The 22,876-nt window shown below is 40.6% G+C and overlaps 1 protein-coding gene across 1 annotated transcript in view; it reads left to right on the top strand.

The window, feature by feature from the left end:
• The window catches only part of CHRFAM7A (CHRNA7 (exons 5-10) and FAM7A (exons A-E) fusion), a 94,786-nt gene that overhangs the window by 57,371 nt on the left and 14,539 nt on the right, over positions 1 to 22,876 (top strand). The window contains exon 4 of the mRNA XM_077828317.1: positions 2,891 to 3,000. Coding sequence (XP_077684443.1) covers positions 2,891 to 3,000 — 110 coding nt within the window. The remainder of the gene's footprint in view (positions 1 to 2,890; positions 3,001 to 22,876) is intronic.

Raw genomic sequence — 22,876 nt, 5'->3', positions numbered from 1 at the left:
ATTCCATATTGTGTGCATTTAATGTCCTGTTTAGAAAGTCTATGTTTAAAAGCCTACCATTTGGCTTTGGAGCAGCCCTGCAAGTACTGAAGTATTATATGGGAGATATCTGATGGCTAGTTTGGGTGGAAGTTAATGCAGGGGAATGGGGGATGCATAATGAAAGGTATGTAAAATGTCACAGAAACTATGAGAGAAATCAAATCAAGTTAAAGCAAATTGCCAATATGAGCTAAAAAGGAAATTGTCCACATGTTCAGTGAACACAATGTTAAACCTTACCAAAAAAATGTGGAAGCTCTTTGTGAGATAAAACTGCCACAAGGGAAAGATGCACTTCAAAGATTCATGGTATGCGCATGTATCATACTATAATCACCCCTTCCCACTGCGTACATGGGTACTGCCTCTGCTTCCTGACAAAAATGCCAGTTGATATGGGGTGAAGTGCAAGCTCAGTGTCAAGAAAATAAAACACTTCAAAAGCTATTTGCATGCCTTACTTTGATTTAATCAACCTGTAAAGCTCTGAGTATGCAATTTCATGTGGCTTGGCAGCAGCGCTATTGGGAACAGGCCACCCCTAAGCCATTGCTGCCTTCTTGTAATGATAGTCTTTGATATTAAATGGTAACCAGGAAAATAACTTCTGTTGAGGCACCAATTCAGCAGTAACTCTAAGCACGTGCTTAGGTGACTTAGGGCTACAAGGACCTACTAAGCCTAAAAGGTCTTCTGTACTGAATAATATTGATGAAGACTTTGAGGTTACTGTGACACACGTCATAATTCTGGCCACAAAAGCATATATGACAGGCTAAAGCCTGAACCCCATTCAAATATAGCTTTGCAGAAGCTGAAGGAGACAATTGTACAAGAGTGGGCAGAAGAGTAGTCATTACCTTTTTGGGTTTATCATGATGAGCTAAGTGTATGAGAGGTCATTACACAGGAAATGCTAGAAAGGCTTGATAGTGAACATACTCATTTAAAAACCAAGGAAAGAGCCAGATACGCATTCTAGATTCTTTGTCTACAGCTAAGAAGCATACAGCCCAACTTGAAGCCACCTTTCTGCTCCCCCCAAATTTAGGTTGTCAGTGTGCCAGACTAGTCTCCCATTGTAAATTAGAGGAGCCCAAGGACCTCTCTAAATTACAATGGCTGCAAAGAGGATTTTTCGAAAGGGACTGTTATAGCAACTAAGAAATGCTAGATAACAGGAAAGCCGCTGGTCATGTCCCTCGTTTTCTGTGCTGTCTAGAAGGAGCTATTAGGAACTGCTGTGCCAGTTGTGCCACTGGAAGATTCCCCTACATTGGGGTGATCCACTGGTGGCTGGCTAGGCCAGCTTTAGGGCTTCTTTGTGCTGGCAGTGTGGTGCAACGTGGCTACAGTGCAGGCGATAACGTGGCCCATCCTTTTGTTGGATAAGCATGTCGGTATCACAGATGTAGTCTCAAAATTTGATGTATGTAAAAAATATAAATTGTAGTATTCCCAAGAGCTGTTATTGCCACACAGTTCAAGACTGAGGTGATCTTTTCCCTCTCAAAGTTGTTGACCAGTTGGTGTGCAGCTATTCTTAGAATAATAGTCAAACATGAGCCAAACACATCGTGGGTTTGAGTCTGCCACACTTATTCATGCTGCGCAGGACGTAACGGAGCGCGGTTTCAATATTAAGACACACGTTTATGGAAAAGCACAGTTTAAATCTGATTTTAAGCTGTTTACTCCCCTCCCCCCCCAAATTTCCTGTCTGCTGATTACCACAAATTGTGAGCGAGCTGCTTGCAGCTTGGTGGTCAAAGGGATTGTCTTGTTTATGGAGAGCAGTAGCGGGTCTTGAAACCCTGACCTATTTATTGGAATTTTTCTGAATTTTCGTCTGGATGTTTCCATGTGATGTGTCTGGGCCAAATATAGTGAGAACAACCTTGCTCGTGGCACAAAACCAGGACAGCAGCTGTGCCCGCACAGTTTTTAAAAACCAAGTGAACTGAACTTTTGCAAACCTCTGGAAAGATTTGTGTGATGTTTCTGGCCAGTTATTTTATCCAATTTTGACTCATTTCCTAAAAAATGGTCACTAAAATTATTGCAGTCAAAGTGTGATACAGTTGATGATGGGAGATGAGATCCCTGACATTAATGCATTTTACATTCATTGCTTAAAGAGTGACAGATCCAGACCTTCTAACAACACAGGATTAACTAACCCTGAACTAAAAGCCTCATCTTGACCATTGTTGCTTGCACTGGGCTGAGCAGCTATCTATGGGAGTTGTGTTCAGCATGTCTCAGGATAGGGCCCATAGTTTGCAAAACCACAGCAATTAACATTCTTTTTTGAAGGTGGAAAACATGGACTGAAACTCTTTCATAGCAGACATTCTTTTCTGTAGTAGATTTGCATTGTTTCATTTAGAGGCTGGAAATTCAGTAGTGTAACCCTTATCAGAAGAGACTCTTGGCTGCTATACCCAAAGTGCCTCTAAATGGTTACATAATCCAGTCATTTTTAACAAAAGGAACTATCCAAGTTATGTCTCAGAAGATAAATGTGATTGGAATTAGTATTAGTATTAAAAAAAATCTGTTCTATTCTAATTTTGTGCTCAAGACAGCACGAACAATAGAATACAAGCATATTGAACCTGCTTTTGAAGGCTGTTGCATGCGATCGCAACAGCTACACTAAAAATGGGATTTTTGTTCTTTGCATGTTATTTTCAAGGTGGCTAAAATCATTCTTTCTAAACAACATTGTCTGAAGCTAAATAATACTTTTAAAATAAAAATAAACTTTGATTGGTTGGGGCTAGATAATCCCGAGAGAGAGGCAGTGAGTGGAAAAAAGTGACACTAACACATTTCTTTGTGTCAGTATTGGACAGATTACTATTTACAATGGAACATGTCGGACTACCCCGGAGTGAAGAATGTTCGTTTTCCTGATGGTCAGATTTGGAAGCCAGATATTCTTCTGTACAACAGGTAGGCACATCTTCATGAAAAGAAAGCGTAATTATTCCTTTAGAATGTCTAGGTGTTGGGTACTAACATTCAGTGTATGGAAAGCAACCATTATGGTTTTTACAACAAGAAAGATGATGATGCAAGTGCTTACCAAAAAACATAGTTTAAGTTTCAGATAAAGTGTGATTATTAGAAAACTAAACTTTACTTGCACTGTTGATGATGTGAGGACAATTTTCCCCTGCTCCTGGCTGAAATGTCACTCTTTTTGAGGTAGAAGAGCTTGATTGCCTGTAGGCCAGCTCTTACTCTTTGTCCGGCTATGCAGGAAGAAGGCCAGGAGACACTGGATGTGCTTTAATTAGTCTGCAGCTTTATTCCTAAATGTCTGGGACTACCTGGCAGATAAGTGTGCAATGCAGGTATGCCACAGTCATTTACATATACCTGCCCCTTTACCCATCATGGTCCCCAGCCAACCTGCTACTGGGACCCCGCCAAGGCCCCCCTAAATGAGGTCTAAGGGGGGGCTATGGAGGGTGGGAGGGGTTTGGCTCCCTCCCGGACCACTCATAGGAGCCCCAATCTCCTCCTGTTTCCACTCCTTTAAAGAATACTTCTTCTAAATCCCTTACCAGTCCATTTCACCTGATTGTTGTGTTCCTTCGCTACGGAGTACCTGCACTTGACATCCTCTCCATGCCTACATAATGAGTTGCAACATCACAGCCTACCCCCGCCCCATTTCATGTTCACCCAAACTGAGCCTCCAACCTGCTGTGGGAAGGAAAAAAGCCCCCACGTCACTTTGGCCAATCTGGCATTGAGGAAAAAAGTCCTTCCCAGCCACTGAGAGAGGACCAACTAGCATAATTCACACAGCAAATCATGGCAGACCCCGGTATTTAACTAGTCCCAGGGGTGGGAAGGTGAGTGCTGTTCCACTTGATCCTGGTAAAAGAGGGCTTTTCCTGCCCCAGTGTGGACCTAAATAGACCCCCCTGTTCTGGTCATCTGGTGGGGAGAGATCTCAGTGTCCCCACTCTGACCTGGGCTGAAGTTGCCACAGCAAATCACTGGCTTTCTAGCCCTCAAAGAGGCCACACACCTTTTCCTTATTCTCCTGTCCAATGCTGCTGTCTGTGCTCCCCCAAGCTATAGGAAATGTTAGCATACCATTTAAGGAACTGCTGCTGTCTTCTCTAAACAATTGACTCTAATTCTTTCAGGGCAGGCAGGTAGATAGCAGCAGAAATTACCAATTGCTCAATGAAGGGAGTCTGGGCGGCACTGATAAATCCTCGTCTTGCATCTTTATCTGCCAGCTTCATTTGTGGAATTTGGTTAATAGCAAAGATGGTACATTACTACTCAGTTTGTGTGTTTAAAGTATATTCTGTGCTGAAGAAATGGGCTGAAAAATGATGCAGCAGCAAAATTAGTACAAGGGTAATTTTGTATGAACTTCTGTGAAAACTATGAAACTTAAAAAAAATTACATCAAATATTTCCAGCGAATCACTTACTCAGTTAATTTTTAGATGGGTTCACCCTAAGGCCATAATGAAACTTTCAAAGCAGCCTTAACTATGGAATCCCTTTATTTTATGGTGTTCCGGTAGTAAGTCTGAGTTGAGTACACGTGCTAGTACATTCAGGACTTCATACCAGGAGTGTCACCTATTGATAAATACACTGCAAAACCAAAAGCCATCTAAACTTCTTTAATAATAAAGATGCCATATCCTATTCTCATTCATCCATCAAGTAGAAGTCTCATTAACTTTAATAGGAGTTTTGTGTGAAAATTGGGTGTAGAATAACGTCTTTAATCTTCAATATTTTGTTAAGACAAGATTCATAGTCCATTGATAAATACTTGGTGCTGCCACTTTGATTACTAAAAATACTTGATGGAGTAGGAGATGAAATGTGGGTTTGTTTTGCGCATGAAATGTAATTTGGTGAGTAGGCATCACCACAGTGTAACAAACCACAAAGTATTCTATTAGCATTTGTTCTGACAGTGCTGAGTGTATCTAGCCTTTGGCAGCGTGTAGTCAGTTTTTCTGCAGGTTTCAGAATCAGTGAGAACTGCCTGTTAAAGCATGTCATTTATTTGAACGGCAAGACTTTTCTTCACCATAAGACATTAGTCTGAGATACTCTTTCAATAATGTATATATTATGCATGGATTCATGATGTACATCTAAGAGAAGCTTTGAGAAATATAAAGACTGTTTGGTATTGCAGAAGTAAATCTATTTGGATATATTCTGTCCTGATTATATCCTCTGCAACCCCAATGTAATCCACAGGATTGCATGGGTTACTCACAGGGCAGAATTTAGCCCTGTGGGGCCCAATGCTACTCTTTTGAATTCAAATTTCTCTTCAGTGTTATGAAAATAAATTATTTCACTTCACTAATATTAACACCTTTCAGAATTACCTTGATTACACTAATTGCCTCATACAGTCCAAGGCTCTACAATACTGTAAAAATGAGACCATCTGTCTTTACATTGCAGTTGCCCAATAGCTTTTCTTCTGTTGTCTTCAGACAACATAGCGTGCAGTCTTCCTGGAGGAGCAGGATTGATTACCAATAAGCCCTGTGGCTGAGGGTCACAATGGTATTGAACAGATGTATGTGAACTGATTCATTGTGCTTCTAGTTCCAGTTTTACATAGCATTTTAAAAAATATGTATTTAGCTAATTTATTCTTAAGAAAAGCCAGGTGTGGGGGGTCTCACGCCAGAGCTGGAGACAGGAGAGGATATGTGTGTGAGGAGATAGATGAATGGGGATATGAACCATATCAGGAGAAGTGAGAGCAGATTCCAACAGTAATTTCAGTGCTACTGTCACCAAAGTTCTATCAGGAGCTCAGATATGTTACTTTTACAGCAAAGTTGACTGAGTTTTAAACAGATTTTTTTTAAAGCTTCTACTCAAAATGTATAAAGTGGAAAAGAGAGCCTTCAGCTAGTAAAATCTACTTTGTTGTGTATTTGTATTGTCACGGATCTTGATGGCTTTTGGATTTAGTAGAATTTGCTATTTGAGCACCTTTCATGTAATGTTGGATCAACATCATATATGATATATTGTAGGTTTCTGTTATGAAACAAAAGGAGCTTTATTGTAGTTCCTTTGTGAGATAAGTGTGCTCTCCATCCTTTTGTCTAAATCCAACCAGTCAGATTCTGCCCTTACTTATACTCATACCGCAGCTTCTTTGTACAGCTTTTATCTCACTCCTTTTTAAGAAAAAATTCCATAAACAAGCTGGGAGCAGACTTTGGCACCAAACTGAGTCTGTAATACATGCATATGTGCACCCCAACTACAATCATCACAAATACCTGTTTGTATACGGACACTTATTTTGTATGTGCAGATTTTGTGTGCGCAACTCAGATGGCCATATTTGAAAATTTATCTCCAAAAATTCAATTTGATACTCAGAGTAACTATTCTATAGCAGAATTACAATTTCCAATAATGGTGTGTTTGTTTGTGTCTGTGTGTGTCTGTGTAATATAATCAGTAACATATGTTATTAGCTAGTTCTCTTATACCAATACAGACATAAATGTCACATGACCATAAAATCATAAATAGGTATAATACACAGTTTTTAAAATAAAAACGAGGAGTCCGATGGGACCTTAAAGACTAACAGATTTATTTGGGCTTAAGCTTTTGTGGGTAGAAAACCCACTTCTTCAAATGCAACTTCATGGCACTTCTTCAGATGTGCCATGTTACAAAGCACCCATCCATACTGATTTTTGTGTTAAACATTTCTTTGCTGGATCAGTTTGCCTCCCTGTTGAAATGAATAGGATAAAAAGTTTTCATGGAAGTTGCAGGACTGATATTTGCCATAAAGGATGGGTGAGAGCATGAGGAAAAACAGCTTCCATTATTTAAAAACCTCCATCTGTAGACACTGAACATCTTTAATTTAGTGCCTCTGACCAGAGCATTCCTCTTTGTGTCAAAATCTGCTGAATGCTAACAAAAATGACCAATGCATTGTCAATATTGTTTTCTGCAGGGCAAAATAATTAAAGAAACCTATCAAACAAAACTTACCTTAAAACCTCTCTCCTCCTGTTTTGGTGATGAATAACTATAGCATTTTCAGTCTATATATTCATTTCACTTGTGCTGATGATGAAATTGCATATATGTGCATGTGCATCTCCATGTGTCTTGTAGAATCAGATACATCACCTGCATATTCAAGGACCGTAACTGATTGTACAGCAATGTTTGCCAGCATACAGTATCTGAGAGCAGGATTAAGCCAAAGGCTTGCTTAAATATTGCCAGGTTGTTGACATTTGTTTTCACTCCTCTGGTTACCAATGTTGCTCATCTGAAGTAACACTGTTCTCATTTCACTCTCAGCTGTGGTCTTTGCACACTTTGCAAATACATTCTGCAACTTATAATGGGAAAATAACAAGTATTCAGATTAAATATGTATGCTGTATACTCATATTTTTTCCTGCATGGTACCTCAGAACAAAGGACATGCGGCTAGAGTTTCAAAATTTTTGCCTTGAATAGCACAAAAACTAGAAATGGAATGAGGAAAGCACTCAAGCATGTACTTAAGTGCATCTCTGTTCAGAACAGCTTGCGTCACTGTAAGCCTATGCTTAAGTGTTGAACTGACTAGGATTGCCTCCCTGAATTGGAGCCTAACTGATGAGTTTGAAAGAGTGAAATGAAATCAAATGAAACCTAAAAATGCTTGACAATGTGGGACCGATTGCAGGCACAAGCATTCTCCCCTCCCTCCACCCCGCTTTGCAACAAGAATCAGCAACTGGGAAGTGGGAGGCAGGGGGCTCTGTGCCATTAGAGCCGCAACCATGTGTATTGGATGCTGAAAGTGTGGAATAAGAGCAAGGCCATAGCCAAGTCCTTCTCTTCAGCGGCTAGCAGAGCAGAGTAGATAGCATGCTGCACCTCTCCAAGGATAGTATAGCTCCTGCACTGCTGTGAACTGCCTGGGAGACCACACAAAGGATACAGCCTGGGGATTTTGGCTACAGAGTGTCCATCTGTCACAACAAGGGACACCACTGGTCTCTACAATAGGTTAGCACATTTGTATTTGGCATGATATAGTATCTCTGTGTGTTGGGTGATTATAATTTTTATCTTTTAGTGGCTACAGAATTATCCCTTTCAATTGATTTTGTTTTTCAGTCTAGAGACTGTTCAGGACCCATGTGTACATTGTGCCATAAGGTTGAGAAATGTCTCCACTTTGTTTTGAAATGCAGCTTGGCAGTACTTTGATTGAAGATGGCAGATAGCACAAAATTCTTCTGGGGTTGTCACAGTCTCCTTACAAGTGAAACAAGCAGAACTTCTCATTAACTGAGGCCCAACAATGGACAATGTTACGAACACCTATTGCAAACCAATGTTTAGTAGCAACTCCAGAGTGTGTACTGTTACCAGCAGCAGTAGTTGTATTGTCAGGTTTTTTCCTCTGCTAGCAGTGGCAATGACTGAATGGGAGGTGATAGTTTATTACAGCTGTTTTTCCCATATCCTTGCTCTGTGTCTTTATTTGAGAGAGCACATTTCTGACAGCCCCAAGTTGAACAGGAATGGTATGTGCAGGGTAGATTTGATTTAAATCACTAGTCAGGAAGACTCGATTTAATCATGGATTTCTACATAAAAGTGCATTCTTGTTGGTTGTTATAACCTTAATACATATTCTTCACAACTCAGAGATAGATGTAGGTTTCATTTTTAGAAGGTACACACTATACATTTTTAAAGCGATTTATTTTGAAAAAGTTTCAGATCAGTTTTACAGCTATATCAGAAAATGAATGATTGTTTAGTTATTTCATTTACCAGAGGTAACTGAAGCAGATATTTATGAAGTCATTGGGAGGTGAACTATCTCCAATTCAACAGGTTAATCATTAATATTTGGAGGATTTTCTTGCCATGCTGTATTAGGAGGAGAACATCACCAGACAGACATTTAAATTGTTTTATTTAACTAAAACAACAATGTTATGGATTCTGGATTTTTTTCTTCAACAGCAAACATAGAATATTTTAACAAAATAAGCATATGAATTTTTGAATTTAGTTAAATACTCAAGTTTTTTTAAAATCAGGTTTGTTTTTGTTAAAATTGTTTTTAACTAAAATAGTTATATAAAATTGTTTTTAACTATAAATATATTATAAATATATAAACCCCAAAATTTAAACCGACTATGTCAGCCAGGTCAATGTGAGAAACTTATAATACTGGCTTCTGGAGCTAACTCAGTCATCTTCACCTTCATTTTCCTGTTTGTTCATAATCTGGAAAATAAAAACCAGCTTTCCTGCTTTTTCAGGTCCCAAATGATTTCTCAATTTGGAATGAATTAGTCCAAAGGAAGAAAATATTCTTTCTACACCAGCAGAAGAAGCTACTGCTGTTAAAAGTGAGATTATCACTTCAACAGTCTCTGAATCCAAGTGCTTAAGTGACTTCCACCAGTTCACTGGTGTGACTTTCTTTAAAACATCATCAGCAAACATATATTTCTTGAATGGTTCACCATTAGCTCTGAAGTTTATTATAGTTGGCATTATGGAGGGAAGATTGCTGGATGTCCATGTCATAGCCAACTCCTCTTCTTCAGCCATTAAGGTTTGACCCTGGTACTGAGAATATTTGCAAGAAAATGAGCTGGAGATAGTGCTTGCCCCATTTGTTTTTTTAATGCTTGTAACTGAACTCTGTCATTGCATATTTCTCACTCAGTTCCTTCCAAATTTCAACAGCATCAGCAATAAAACAGCTATTTCCCTGCATTTTGTTCAAGGCTACAGAAATAGGCGTCAGGGTACTCAGCATGTGTTCAACCTTTCTCTTAAGCCCAGTGTTGAGAACTTTGGCTGTGACAATGCCATCTATTTTTTCATGATTTGGTTCACAAACTGTCATCAGATTAGGCCAGTTCTTGATACAGTGCTCAAAACAGTCCACTACTGAGTTCCATCACACGCCTTGTGGGAGAGTTCGCTTAGTTCCTCCCACTTTTTTCAGAGCAGCTGCTGCAAAGTGGTTGTTATGGAAATATTTTGCAATTTCAACATTAGCCTTTATTTCTGGAACACTGAAGTCTTTGTGGAGTCTAGGAGGCGCATCAAATGAGCACTGCAACTGTATGTTGTTAGCTTGGGACTCTCTTCTAAATAATTTCTTCTCATCTTGGATACATTTGCAGCATTGTCTGTGACCAAGCTGCATGCTAGACATATGAATTTTTTTTCACAGTTTGTTATAGCTTTTACTGCTACTTCTTGTAAGTATTCTGCTGTGTGTGTATTTCCCGATGTACCAATTGTTTCTGTAAGGAAGACATTCCTTTCTTTTGTTGTCACGCAAGCACATACAACAGGATCGTTGTGGACATTGCTCCACCCATCAAGACTCAGGTTAACAGTTTTACCCTCTAGACCTTTTGCACACTGCTCAATTTCTCTTTCATACACTTTATCCGGCAATTTGCCTGCGACATCTGCTCTGTTGGGTGGACTGTATCCTGGTCTTAATGACTGAAGAGCATTAATGAAGTGTGGGTTCTCAATCATACGGAAAGGAGAGTTTGTTGCATAAACAAACTGGGCAATTTTTTCATCAATTACCTCTTTTTCTAATCTGCTGGTTCTTATCACAAATTTATCTGTGGTTGTTTCTGGATGATGGAGTTTTTTTTTCTTTTTGCTACAGGTGATATACTGTGGCTATGTGACATACATGATGTGACTGAAATGCTATCATTGGCAGATAACTCTGAAACTATAGAAAATGACGGTGATCTTCAAGGTGGATAGTCTTCAGAATCCTGTATGTTGAGGATGGAGTCTCAAAATAAGTCAATGCAGTTATTTAATTATTATTACCATACTGCTCATTTAGTATTACTCATTGCATTCATTGACACTCAGTACTACTTTAAAGATGAAATTGTAAAAGGAAGATCTGCCTATTTCAGCTCTTTATTTTTTTTATCACAACTGCATCTAAAATGATAGTACCATAGAGTAACAACTATATTTTTTTCAAACATGAAAATTCAAGAATAGTCCAGAAGGAAGACAGGCAGTCCTTAAGAGAGAAGTATGAAATAAAAAAGTTTACCAACCTGAAGATCCTGCATGTTCAGACGTGTTCCTTTCATCATCTTCAATGCAGCTTCCTCCTGAGAAGGGACACTTCTCATGATGTTGTTTCATTCGGGCAACCAGGCCTTGCATTTCTTTGTTGCACTGTTTGCATTTTGCACGCATGCCTGTCTTACCCACAGGTAGAGGAACGTCATTAAAATATTCCCAAACTGGGTCTTTTTTTTACAGCCTGCTGCCATTATAGGTTTTCCCTTCTAGTGAGAGAATGGTATGGTAGATCTCAAATCAATGAAGGCTACACGCAGAACGACCTCAAGACTTCCGGAATATGCTGCTCAGTTTCACTTTTGTTTCCACTACCTGTCCCTCCCTTCTCACATTTATTTCCAGACTTCTTCTCCTTGTGCAGATCTATTCCACCCCCAAAAATCTTCTATTCATTGAATTTTTTGAAACTTTGCACTTTTAGAGAGAGGTAAGGAATTGACTCTGTGTACACAAATTTGCAGAGGAACAATAGGGTTGAGGTCTGTTATTTCTCACCTCTATTATTTATTTATTTTATTTAAAAACATTTTTGCTGTTAACAAGCATGTTATCTCTGGAGACACAAATCCACAGGATGATATCATCTAGACTGAGCACTGAGTCCCATTGGGTAGATAGAAAGATTAATCTAAATAATCTATACAGAAGCCCCTGGAACCGCATAAGATTGGGTCCCTAATCCATGAACTATTGGAACTCATTTACAAAACTTCTCTTAAACATTACATGAATATGTTGTCTCATACAATAGAATTAGAATTATAACCCCTGTTCCATGATGAGATATCTTTGAGCTATAATGTATCTTAATTAAAGCTATCTTTAGATGGTTTTTTTTTCTTCAAAAAACATTTTATCAAAAAAATCCGAATTAAATAAAAAAAATCATTGACTTTAAGGAACCCTGGGTGTGTGTATTATAGTTGAGTTGTGTCATAACATCTGTTTCAAGGTTGACCTTTTAAAATCCTCTAACATTGACATGATTAGTCGTATTCCTTTAAAATATGGTTTGTCTCAGTGGGGTGCAGGATAGGATTGGTGATCCAAATCTGGGGTCATTTGAGCTAGGTGTTGCAGAGATCCAAGACCCCACCACCATTTTCTCCAAAACAGTCATTTTCCAAAAAGTTTTTAGGTGTTTTTTTTTGTTGCTGTTGTTTTTTTTGCGAAGACCTAGCGATCACCATTGAATCAATGTGGTCAAAATGGTCTTAATCTGTTGACTTTTATCCAAGGGAGTGCATGGCACCCACTAAATCAGGGTGGCCAAACTTTTTGGCCTGAGGGCCATATTGGGGTTCCAAAACTGTATGAAGGGCCAGGTAGGGAAGGCTATGTCTCCCCAAACAGCCTGGCCCCCACCCCTTATCTGCCCCCTCACACTTCCACTTCCTGCCCCGCATGCCCCCCTCAGAACCCCCACCCATCCAACCCCCCTGCTCCTTGTCCCCTGACTGCTCCCTCCCAGGAACCCTTGCCCCTAACTGTCCCCCCAGGACCCCCCCTTAACCTCTCCCCCCGGTCCCTGATTGCCCCAACCCCTATCCACCCCCCACCCTGCTCCTTGACAGGTACCCTGGGACTCCCATGCCTGTCCAACCCCCCCGTTCTCTGTCCCCTGACCACCTCCGCCCCCAGATCCTCCGCCCCATCCAACCGCCCCCTGCTTCCTGTCCCCTGACTGCCCCCCCGGAAGCCCCTGCTCCTTATCCAACCCCCCCCCGCTCCCCACCCCCTTACCATGCCGCTCAGAGCAGCAGGACGGGCGGCTACACCGCCCGGCTGGAGGCAGCCATGCTTCTGCGCTGCCCGGCAGGAGCTCGCAGACCCACCGCTCAGAGCGCTGGCGGCATGGCGAGCTGCAGCTGTGGGGCAGGGGGCGGGGGGCTTGCCTCCCCAGCCAGGAGCTCAAGGGCTGGGCAGGATGGTCCCGTAGGCCAGATGTGGCCCGCGGGCCGTAGTTTGCCCACCTCTGTACTAAATCTTTGATGGAGCCAACCTGAGAACAGTATTTAAGAACATGTTCTTTGTTTGCATAGATATGTACTGTGGAATTATTACATTCCATATGCACCAACAAAGAAAAAACGTGAGAGGGTTTCTATGCAGTCACTTTTTGCTTAGCTGGGCAGTTAGAGGAAATATACTGACACCATTGTCCCAGTGAACACACAAACCCTGATATTTGTAGTTCAAACCTTTGTGCTCCTGTGCAATAACAATTTAATAACTCATGTTTCTTTCTGCAGGTTGTCTCGTTATAATGTGTGTTTAATTTACAAGGAGGTTTACAGTGAACACAGCAGAATAGTCACCAACCGCTCTAACCAACATTTTTGTTCTATTGGGGGCAGAGGAGTTGGAGACAGCAATCTGTGTGTGTTGGAGGGTGGGAATGGGGAAACAGGGATAGGGTTGCGGTGATGGAGGTAGTGGGAAATGAGAACAGGTGGTAAGCAGGCCTTTGATTGGTTGTTTGAGAAAATCTGTATTTTGGCTACTACTTAATTTGGGAGCAGATTAACGTGGTTTTTCCAAAGAGAGACAGCATGGAGATTTGGAACTGACAGCACAGGTCCTTGACCCGGAGGGAAAAGAAATATGGGTACTCTCAGGGTTGCCAGTGTGTGGATTCTGGACAACTCCAGGACCACAAGGTTGCAGAAGCAAGTAAGGAGTACACCATGACATGGGGATTGTTGACTACAGGCTGACTGGTTGAAAAGAAGTGGGCTGCATTGGCCATAGTTGTTTTGCCTAGCTGGTAGCATCTAACTTGTGCCTTAAGAGGTTGTGGTATACTGGACATTGTGGTGATTCACTTGGGAGGAAATGATCTGGGCCTTATTCCTGATGTGCTCCTTATACAATATATGAGAGCAGATTTGGATTACATCAGGACTGTGTCCAGGTGCTGTGAGAGTTTTTGCTGATTTGGCTGAATAATTGCTACAGTGACCACATGTATTAATTAATACTATTAATTACTGTTAGAAAAACATTAATTGGGAAAATGGAAGGTTAATGGCTGACCAAAAATGTGTATTGTATGCCATAGAAACATTACAAGCTCTGACACTACACTGGTTTTCAGAGATGGGGAATGTCTGTTGGACAGAGGCCAGAGATCTTTCTTTCAAATATAAGACTGTTAGGATTTTGGAACAGAAACACTGTCTGTGATTTCTCTCACTGGCTGTGCCACGAACTACACCCTCCAACCGTTGTGAAACATGACCAGGAGCACCCATCTATTGTAACGTGATTGTCCTTTGCTCCAGGCTCTGCCTGTCAGTTAGGTTATATGGTGGGGGAAATAACAGCAAATAACAGGGGACGGAGAACAAGGGGGTTGGATAGGCATGGGAGTCCTGGGGTACCTATCAGGGAGTGGGGTGGGGGTTGGGGTGGATATTGCCGTTTCTATACCAGGGAGGGAGGACTTCAGGGAGATGTGATCCCTGCTGACAGTGGGGGGTGCTGGGTAAAGTATTGGGGAGGGGGCCAGGTTGAATGGGTGAACACATTGAATGGATCAGAGGTACGGCTAGGAAAGTGTGCCAAAGCAGGGCTGATGGGGTCCAGCTGACGTGTGTGGGTGGGAAGGTCTGGTTGTCTCGGTATGCAAATTGAGAGACATGATATGTACAGCTGCCTAAATTACTACTAACTCCTAGCAACAATAGAGCTTTTCCTGTTAAAAAAAAAAAACTAGGAAATTCAATGGCAAAAAAATACAGTGACACAGAGTTGAGGTTGCTTGGTGGCCTGTCATCCCCATGCAGAACTTTGAGTTGAGCAAAACTCAAACTTCCGAAAAACCAGGAAACGCACAGTTAAGGGTTGCCCAAGGAGTTCAGTTGCTGAAATGAACAAGCTCTTCACCCTCTTTTACAATCTATTTAGTGCTCCAAGGTGAGAGTTTGGATGCACCAGTGGAAGCTGGGGATGAGGCTGTTCTAAAAATTAGGTCCATATTTCTATTTCTTTCAATGAATTTTTATGCTGATCTCTCTTTTTACTTAACAGACGGAAACCTATATATCTTTTGTGACTTACAGTCCAAGGAACATTTCATATTAAAAAAAAACAAACCACAATAGAAATAACAGTTATAGGAAGGCAGATAAATACTCAGCTACTGCAAATAGTTCATATAGTGACTTGAACTGTTAGTTACAGAAGATTCAGCAAACACTCTGTCTCATAACACAAGAACATGTTCCACTAAATTAAAAAGAAGCAATTTCAGAACTGATTAAGAAGGAAATACTTTTTCTTATAACACATAATTAGGATTCTCGGCCACAGGAAATTAAGACCAAGAATGTAGTGTGATTTAGAAAGGGATTAGACATTATATGGATAACAAGAATATCCAGCATTATTAAGATAAATAACATTTTTGGAAGGATGTTAAGACTCCTGCTTCAGGGTTTAAGCCAGTATCTCAGTATTAGGGATCAGGATGGGAACTATGTGAGGAGGCAGATTATCCCATATCTGCCATCGGGGGTGGGGTGCGGGCCAGGGGGGCAGGAGGGAGTGTGTTTTACACCAATACATCTGGTGTTGGCCACAATCAGAGACAGGATTCTGGACTAGCTGGACCTGGGGGCTGATCTGGGCTGGCAATTCCTATGTTCCATTTTTTTTTAAAAAAATTATTTTTTATTTTTATTAAAAGTGTTTTAATGAGTAGCAGAATCTCACTTTAGTTTAAAGGCATCTTCTGGCCTCTTTAGCCCTCTTCCCATCCCACAGATACATCAAAAATTGCTGGAGCAAATTGGCAGCATTGGCTAGGCCATAAGACTAGATGTTGATCTTGGATACACCATTGTAACTATGGAGGAACCTTGAGGAAGTCAATGGCATTGCTTAGTTATACCAATGTAAATACCAAAACCTGCCCCATTGACTACATACTTTTTTTTTTTTTAAACAGAGGAGATGCCCAATCAGATCAATTGTAGTGTGGCTATCCTGGGCCAAATTCTAGCCTTAGTAGTGTTCCTGCAGTCCCACTGAAATCAGTAGATCATAGGAGGTGTAACAAAGAGCAGAATTTAGCCTGTCATATCTTTTAAAATTATGGTTAATGCAGTCACACCTGAGATTATTGCTAAATTGCCTGTAGGGCCAGATTATGGCTCTGGAGGGCCAAGGGGGTGTACAACGGGTGATATGGAGGGACAATGTCTGCTGGATGCTCAGTAGAGCAGCAGTTCAGCAACGTATGGCTTCCTCCGGCACTGGCTGGCTTTGCCTTCAGTGGGCTTTTGGGCTGGGCGTAAGTGATACACAGGTTGGGATGGCCATAGCCAATTCCGTTCCTAGTCCCCAGGTATACGCCCTCTAGGATATGCAATGCCATTTGGCACCACTAGCTAGCTACCCTTTCTACCAAAGCAGCCATATTAAAGCTTTGACAGATGGCTGCTCTTTAATCACGAACTTCCTGTCTTTTTCTGCAGTGTATAGTTCCCCAGCTCAGGGAAAGACAATATATCTGCTTTGTACATCTGTTTTCCTGGTTCTTATGTGCTAGATAAGAGGTTTTTCTATCATTCTTTGTCCATGGAGATGATATGACCCTTTTGTTTTTCTGATGGCTTCTAGTGATTTTGTTTCCTGTCTTCACCATATGTTTTCTGATTAAACACACCCCTGCTGTGTGTAACAACCAGATTTCCCTTCTCCCTTTCAGAAGCTGCATTGTTTGTTTCATTAGTTTTGTATACAGTAGTTGCATCCAATATGTCAGTTGCAGTTACATTGCCCTCCTGTCTACTTGATAATCATCTAGATGATTAATGTCATTGTCACAGGTGTTGTTGAATCACAATATTGTTATAGCAGCACATAGTGACAAGGCTTTACTGTCAACCACTTGAGTGCATCTCTCTAGGGCCCACATTGCTGCCCTGCTTACAGCATGCTTGAGTGCATTTGCATTCAGTATTAAATGAGTGAGGAAACTGAGGATGAATTCTGCTAAAGAGTTCTCCATACCTAGCGTAATTGCTATCAGGATTAGGTGGCTGTTTCTAATTTAAGCAGTGTAATTAGTACTGCACTTGTCCACACATCAGCCTAAAACAAAAATCCTTGAAATGTTCCATTCACAAGATGGAGCATCATGTGACCTGAACAGGTGTTTTCACAACATTGATTTTGCTTAATATATCTTTTGCTGCAAATTAGTTTTTTCTTGAGTGTCTTTTCCAGTCCCTGATCCTCGTTACATTTTCTCTCATGCATGACTAGCAGTGAAATGGCAACTCAAAAAGTGGACAATTTGTTCATTCATGTCCAGACTACCAGTGACTAACATGTTTAAATGCATGCCTTAAAATCTGTACTTTTGGAAGAGGGTGTACTGATGTATACAATGAGGTATGACAATTATATCTAACATATAGCTTTTTTTCTCTATTCAGTGATGCAAACTAAAGTTATTTTAAGTCTGATTTTGAAATGTTGGGCATAATTTTTGATACCTCTACTTCGTTGTCCCATGCTGGGCATGAAAAATGGTTATTTACAGAGATGCTGAGCTCTCTCAAAACCAACAACACTCAATAGGCAAGGAGGGTGCTAGCAACTCCTGAAAATCAGTACCTAGGTATCTGGGCACCCAAAATTAGAGGCCACTTTTGAAAAATGTTGATATACTTGATAGTACGGGTGAATACTTACACTGTTTATGATAACAATATGTACCATTAATTCATATAACTGGAAGTTTAATGTGGTGTCTGCATTACTTCTGAGTGTCATGCTTAATTCATGTTGTTTTTATAATCCTGGTACATTAACTTTTACACCACTTTTACTGAAAACTAATACTATTTTGTACATATATTTATTACAAAAAATCCTACAGGCAGAAATTTAATTACCTGACTGAATTGACTATATTTTAAAAATAATCCTTATTCTTGTGTAATTTTTCCATTGTGGACAGTGTAGCGTAATTGTCTTCTCACAACTGTCTCATATAATTGCATGGTATTTTGAAACAGGTACTTTCATTTCCTGTTGACTTACATATGGACTTGTAGCTGTAACTGCAAATTTAAAGCCATAGATATTAGACTGCTTCTTCACTTTGATTTATGCTTATATTTAACCATTTCCCCAAGCCTTACTTATGTTCACTGGTAGCTGTATCCTAATGGAGGGAAACTCACTGCAGCTACAGTAAACTTTACTATCAGCCCACTGTGCCTGTGTATATAATCTTTGCCAGTTTATTATTAACAGTAGCTGCAAGCCTTCATTTCTCTTTAAAACTTCTACAGTAGAACCCCAGAGTTACGAATACCTTGGGAATGGAGGGTGTTCATAACTCTGAAATGTTCGTAAGTCTGAACAAAAACGGTATAGCTGTTCTTTCACAAGTATACAACTGAATTTGGGGGGGAGGGATAGCTCAGTGTTTTGAGCATTGGCCTGCTAAACCCAGGATTGTGAGTTCAATCCTTGAGGGGGCCATTTGGGATCTGGGGCAAAAATTGGGGATTGGCCCTGAGCAGGGTGTCGGATATTCTATGAATAGTGACCTAATACAGCTTTTAAACTTTACTATGCAGGAGAAAAATGCTACTCTCCTTTAATTTTTTAGTACTTTTACGTTTAACGCAGTACTGTATTTGCCCTTTTTTGAGTCTCTGCTGTGTGATTGTGTACTTCTGGTTCCAAATGAGGTGTATGGTTGACAGAAGTTATGTTAAAATGATTTACCTGCTGTATGAAGTACAGTTTATTTCAGCTGCTATATAGTACCTTAACTATTGATAGGTTTCAGAGTAGCCGCCGTGTTAGGCTGTATCCGCAAAAAGAACAGGAGTACTTGTGGCACCTTAGCGACTAACAAATTTATTAGAGCATAAGCTTTTGTGGGAGTGGCTGGGTCATTACACATATTGAATCTATTTCCCCATGTTAATATCCTCATACCCTCTTGTCAACTGTCTAAATGGGCCATCTTGATTATCACTACAAAAGTTTTTTTTCTCCTGCTGATAATATCTCATCTTAATTAATTAGCCTCTTACAGTTTGTATGGCAACTTCCACCTTCTGGAATGGAATGTATGTGTATGTGTGTGTATATATATATATTCTTACTATATGTTCCATTCTATGCGTCTGATGAAGTGGGCTGTAGCCCACAAAAGCTTATGCTCTAATAAATTCGTTAGTCTCTAAGTAGTAGTCTCTAAGTAGTAAATTTGTTAGTCTCTAAGTAATAAATTTGTTAGTCTCTAACAAGTACTCCTGTTCTTTTAACTATTGATGGTCTCTAGGTTGTAAGTAGATACATGAACTGTGGCCAGTCCTGAAGATGGTACCTAAACACCTAGAGCCCATTTCAGTAGTTCCCTTTCAGCACAATGTTCATTGCCATCAGTGAGAATTTTGCCTGGACTGATGCAGTGGGGGTTAGAGTAGAATGTTTTGTTGCCTTGCCCTATTGTGCCATCCCCCAGGGTACAATCTGGACTGTTGAACAGCTGTGCCCCCTTAATTTTTTAGCCTGGGGTGCTTTATACACTGCTTTTCTGTCAGAACATCCACTCCTGATTAAATACATGCACACCCTGACCAGGCACTCATGAGTTATGTACAGGGCAACACCAGCAACTTCTTAGTCCCAGCCTTGTTCCCCCAGAAATGTGCATCTTGTACTATCCAGCTCACTACTGAACACACACACAACCTGCTGGAGTGCAGGCAACAAGCAGTTGCTTGTGGATGTGCACTTTGGACCATATCTGTGATGAAATGTAAATTTCTTGTTTACCTCTTCCCCCTGCTGGAGACTGGACACTTAAGCAGCTGATAGTTTTTTTAACTCCTGGTTCGGGCCAGTGTGTCTTTGTCTGCGAAGAACTGGTTTGTGGGCATTACCCAGAGTCACAACCTATTTCAGTAATGATCATATAGAAGGAGCTTTTAAATTCACACATAGTGTTGCTACACGTTTCACCAGGCTAATTATATTCAGCAGATTATGACATTTCAAATGATACCTCCCAAGGCAGACTTTGTGCAAATTTATCATAGTACTGTATTGCAAAAATGGTGAACATGATGGTATAGACTATCACACCCATATTAGTGAGGTGTGCTTATTATTTTCCAGCTACAATGTTCTGACCTCATTGTTTTCATCATTCCATGTTAATTAAGTCTCATAACAGAATTCAGCTTTTTTTTACTCTGTGATAATTTTTTTCTGTAGAATTTCATCATCTGCTTTCAGTGTACAAAAGACATTTTAATATGTAGTCAACTATGTGAGGGGCTAGGGGGAGAGAAAATCCAAATCACCTCAGTGGCACACTATTGGCAGCTTCACCATGGTTGTTACTGCAGACCTTGGTTTATGCACGTCTCCTTCATGGGTTTGAGTACAGCCCCATCTCCTCTTTTAGGAAACTACCAACTTCCCCTCCTCCCCCAGTCTCTTTGGCAGAGCTGGTATGGAGTCAAGTTCCCTTGCATGCACCAAAAGATTTGCTCCTTCACCCTTACTCCAAGGATGGCCATCTGTGGGGCAGGCCTATCGTGTGGAGTATGTGTTGCAGTTCCAATATGGAGGGGGTGAATGTAGTAATTACATTTGCATACTTACTTCCTTTTGCAATGATAAATAGCATAAAGTCCAACTCTGTGTCTGCTGTACAAATAGGAGACCTGTGTTTGAGCCATGGTAAATCTTGATTCCTGGTGTTCTATTTTAGCTGCACATACATGAAAACTAAAGCCACTTCGGAAAGGTCTCTTTAGTGGCTGCCAGTGAATGCAGATGATAATTTACATAGCACCTTAAAAGTCAGTGACATGTGGTTGTGCTCTTTAGCCATTTGCCTGCTGCCTAGGAGCCCATCACTGGAATGTGCACCACAGGTTTACCCTGCATTAAATGTATTAATTTTCTGAGTAGATGCCTCTGTGTCAGAACTGCCCTTGTGTTTAAGTCCAGAACACTTTCATCCTCAATTTATACCAATCAGTATCTGCACCTCTTAAAAAACTGTCAGATTCTTCTGCACCCCCCTATGTGAACATATCATTATGTCCGTATCATGATGATACCCTGTTATGAAGTTCTGAAGCTTCATTAGGAAAAACATGTTTTTAGGTAGCTAACGTATCTCAGTTTGAAGCGTTGCACTTCAAAAAGCAATTAAAAAATCTCGACTATGGGTAGAATTTTCAAATGTGCCTTAGTCCCATTTCTAAAGAGCAATAAGAGGTCTATATCCCACTGATGATTTTCAGTCAGAATTCTGCACCCAAGTCGTTCTTGAAAATGCGACTAAGCACCTAAGTCACTTTGATGCTTTGGAAAATTTTACCCTATGCAAAATTCCCAGAAATCGGGGGAAGAGGGGCAGGCTAAGATCCTCGGGAATAACTGTAAAAAGAAAAGGAGTACTTGTGGCACAAGTACTCCTTTTCTTTTTGCGAATACAGACTAACATGGCTGCTACTCTGAAACCTGGGAATAACTGTGTGTGGTGCATGGCTCAGCCTCTGGGTCAGAAGAGGACTAGAATCTGTTCCAGTAAGTTAATATTCCTTTATGTACCTCAGTGTCTCCACTCATGTTACACAGTGTTATGTTTGTTTTTAACTCTAATTAGTTTGGGCCTTAGCCTGCACCCCTTACTGATGTCAGTGCATTTACTTGCATGAGTAAGTATTTAATGTCAGTAGTGTTATACCAGTAAAATAAAAACCAGCAGGATCTTATTTAAGGGGAAAAGGCAAAATACCATATTTATTGTGAATACAGAAAGAATCATAGTAAGCAGTTAGTTATAGCTATAACATTCCATTCAATTTCATATTTATTCATTCATACACACACAGGTTCTGCAAGGTTGTTATCATAGTTACCAGCCTTAGAGTTGTTCATGCCAAGCCACTGGCCAGGTGGCCTGGACATGAGGAGGGAGCAGGGCCTTGTCAGCTGCTCATCTGATGTTCCTGGAAGTTGGTTTGCAGAATCAGACCCCAAAGTTCTCACTTTCTAGAGTCCATTTTTATAGGAATTTCTTTCTATGCCAGTCTATGGGAATTGCTTCATCATGCTGTTGCTGAACCAATCAGCAGATGGCACATTCCTGACGGCTCCGTGCTGCCAGATGTTATCTTGTTCTTTGGTTCTCCCATCCTTGAGGCTGTTGGGTGGATTCCAGTCTGCCCTGTGTCCTCTCGTTTCCACTTGAAGCCTTCTTCGGCCGATGGACACTGGATTCTTAGGCTGGCACCTCCCTGGTCATTCAGTTATTATCCACACCAAGCATCCATCCACATACATCCTCTATCTCTATTTTAGTCACGATTGTTAGCAAAGCGAAATAAATACAACAAAAGGGCGGGGAGTCTCTGTGTGCTGTTTCTGTTGTTACAAAGTATTGCTTTGAGAACAGACTCTGTCTTACGATGTACTAACACAATTAGCAGCTTGCATGTTTCACACAGAGAGGGAGACAAACAGTACCAAAACCCAAGAGACCTCTTAATTAGTAATACCCTGGAATTTAAACTATGGGGAATCAAACTCATTTGTGATTTTAATACAGAATTTCTTTAATATGATCGAACAGTAGGGGGTGCAGAACTGGGCCTTTTTTCTT

This window comes from Eretmochelys imbricata, chromosome 10 (assembly GCF_965152235.1).
Source record: "Eretmochelys imbricata isolate rEreImb1 chromosome 10, rEreImb1.hap1, whole genome shotgun sequence".
In the NCBI taxonomy this organism is placed as follows: domain Eukaryota; kingdom Metazoa; phylum Chordata; order Testudines; family Cheloniidae; genus Eretmochelys; species Eretmochelys imbricata.
Note: the sequence above shows the minus strand (reverse complement) of the source record. Positions and strands in the feature narration are given on the sequence as shown.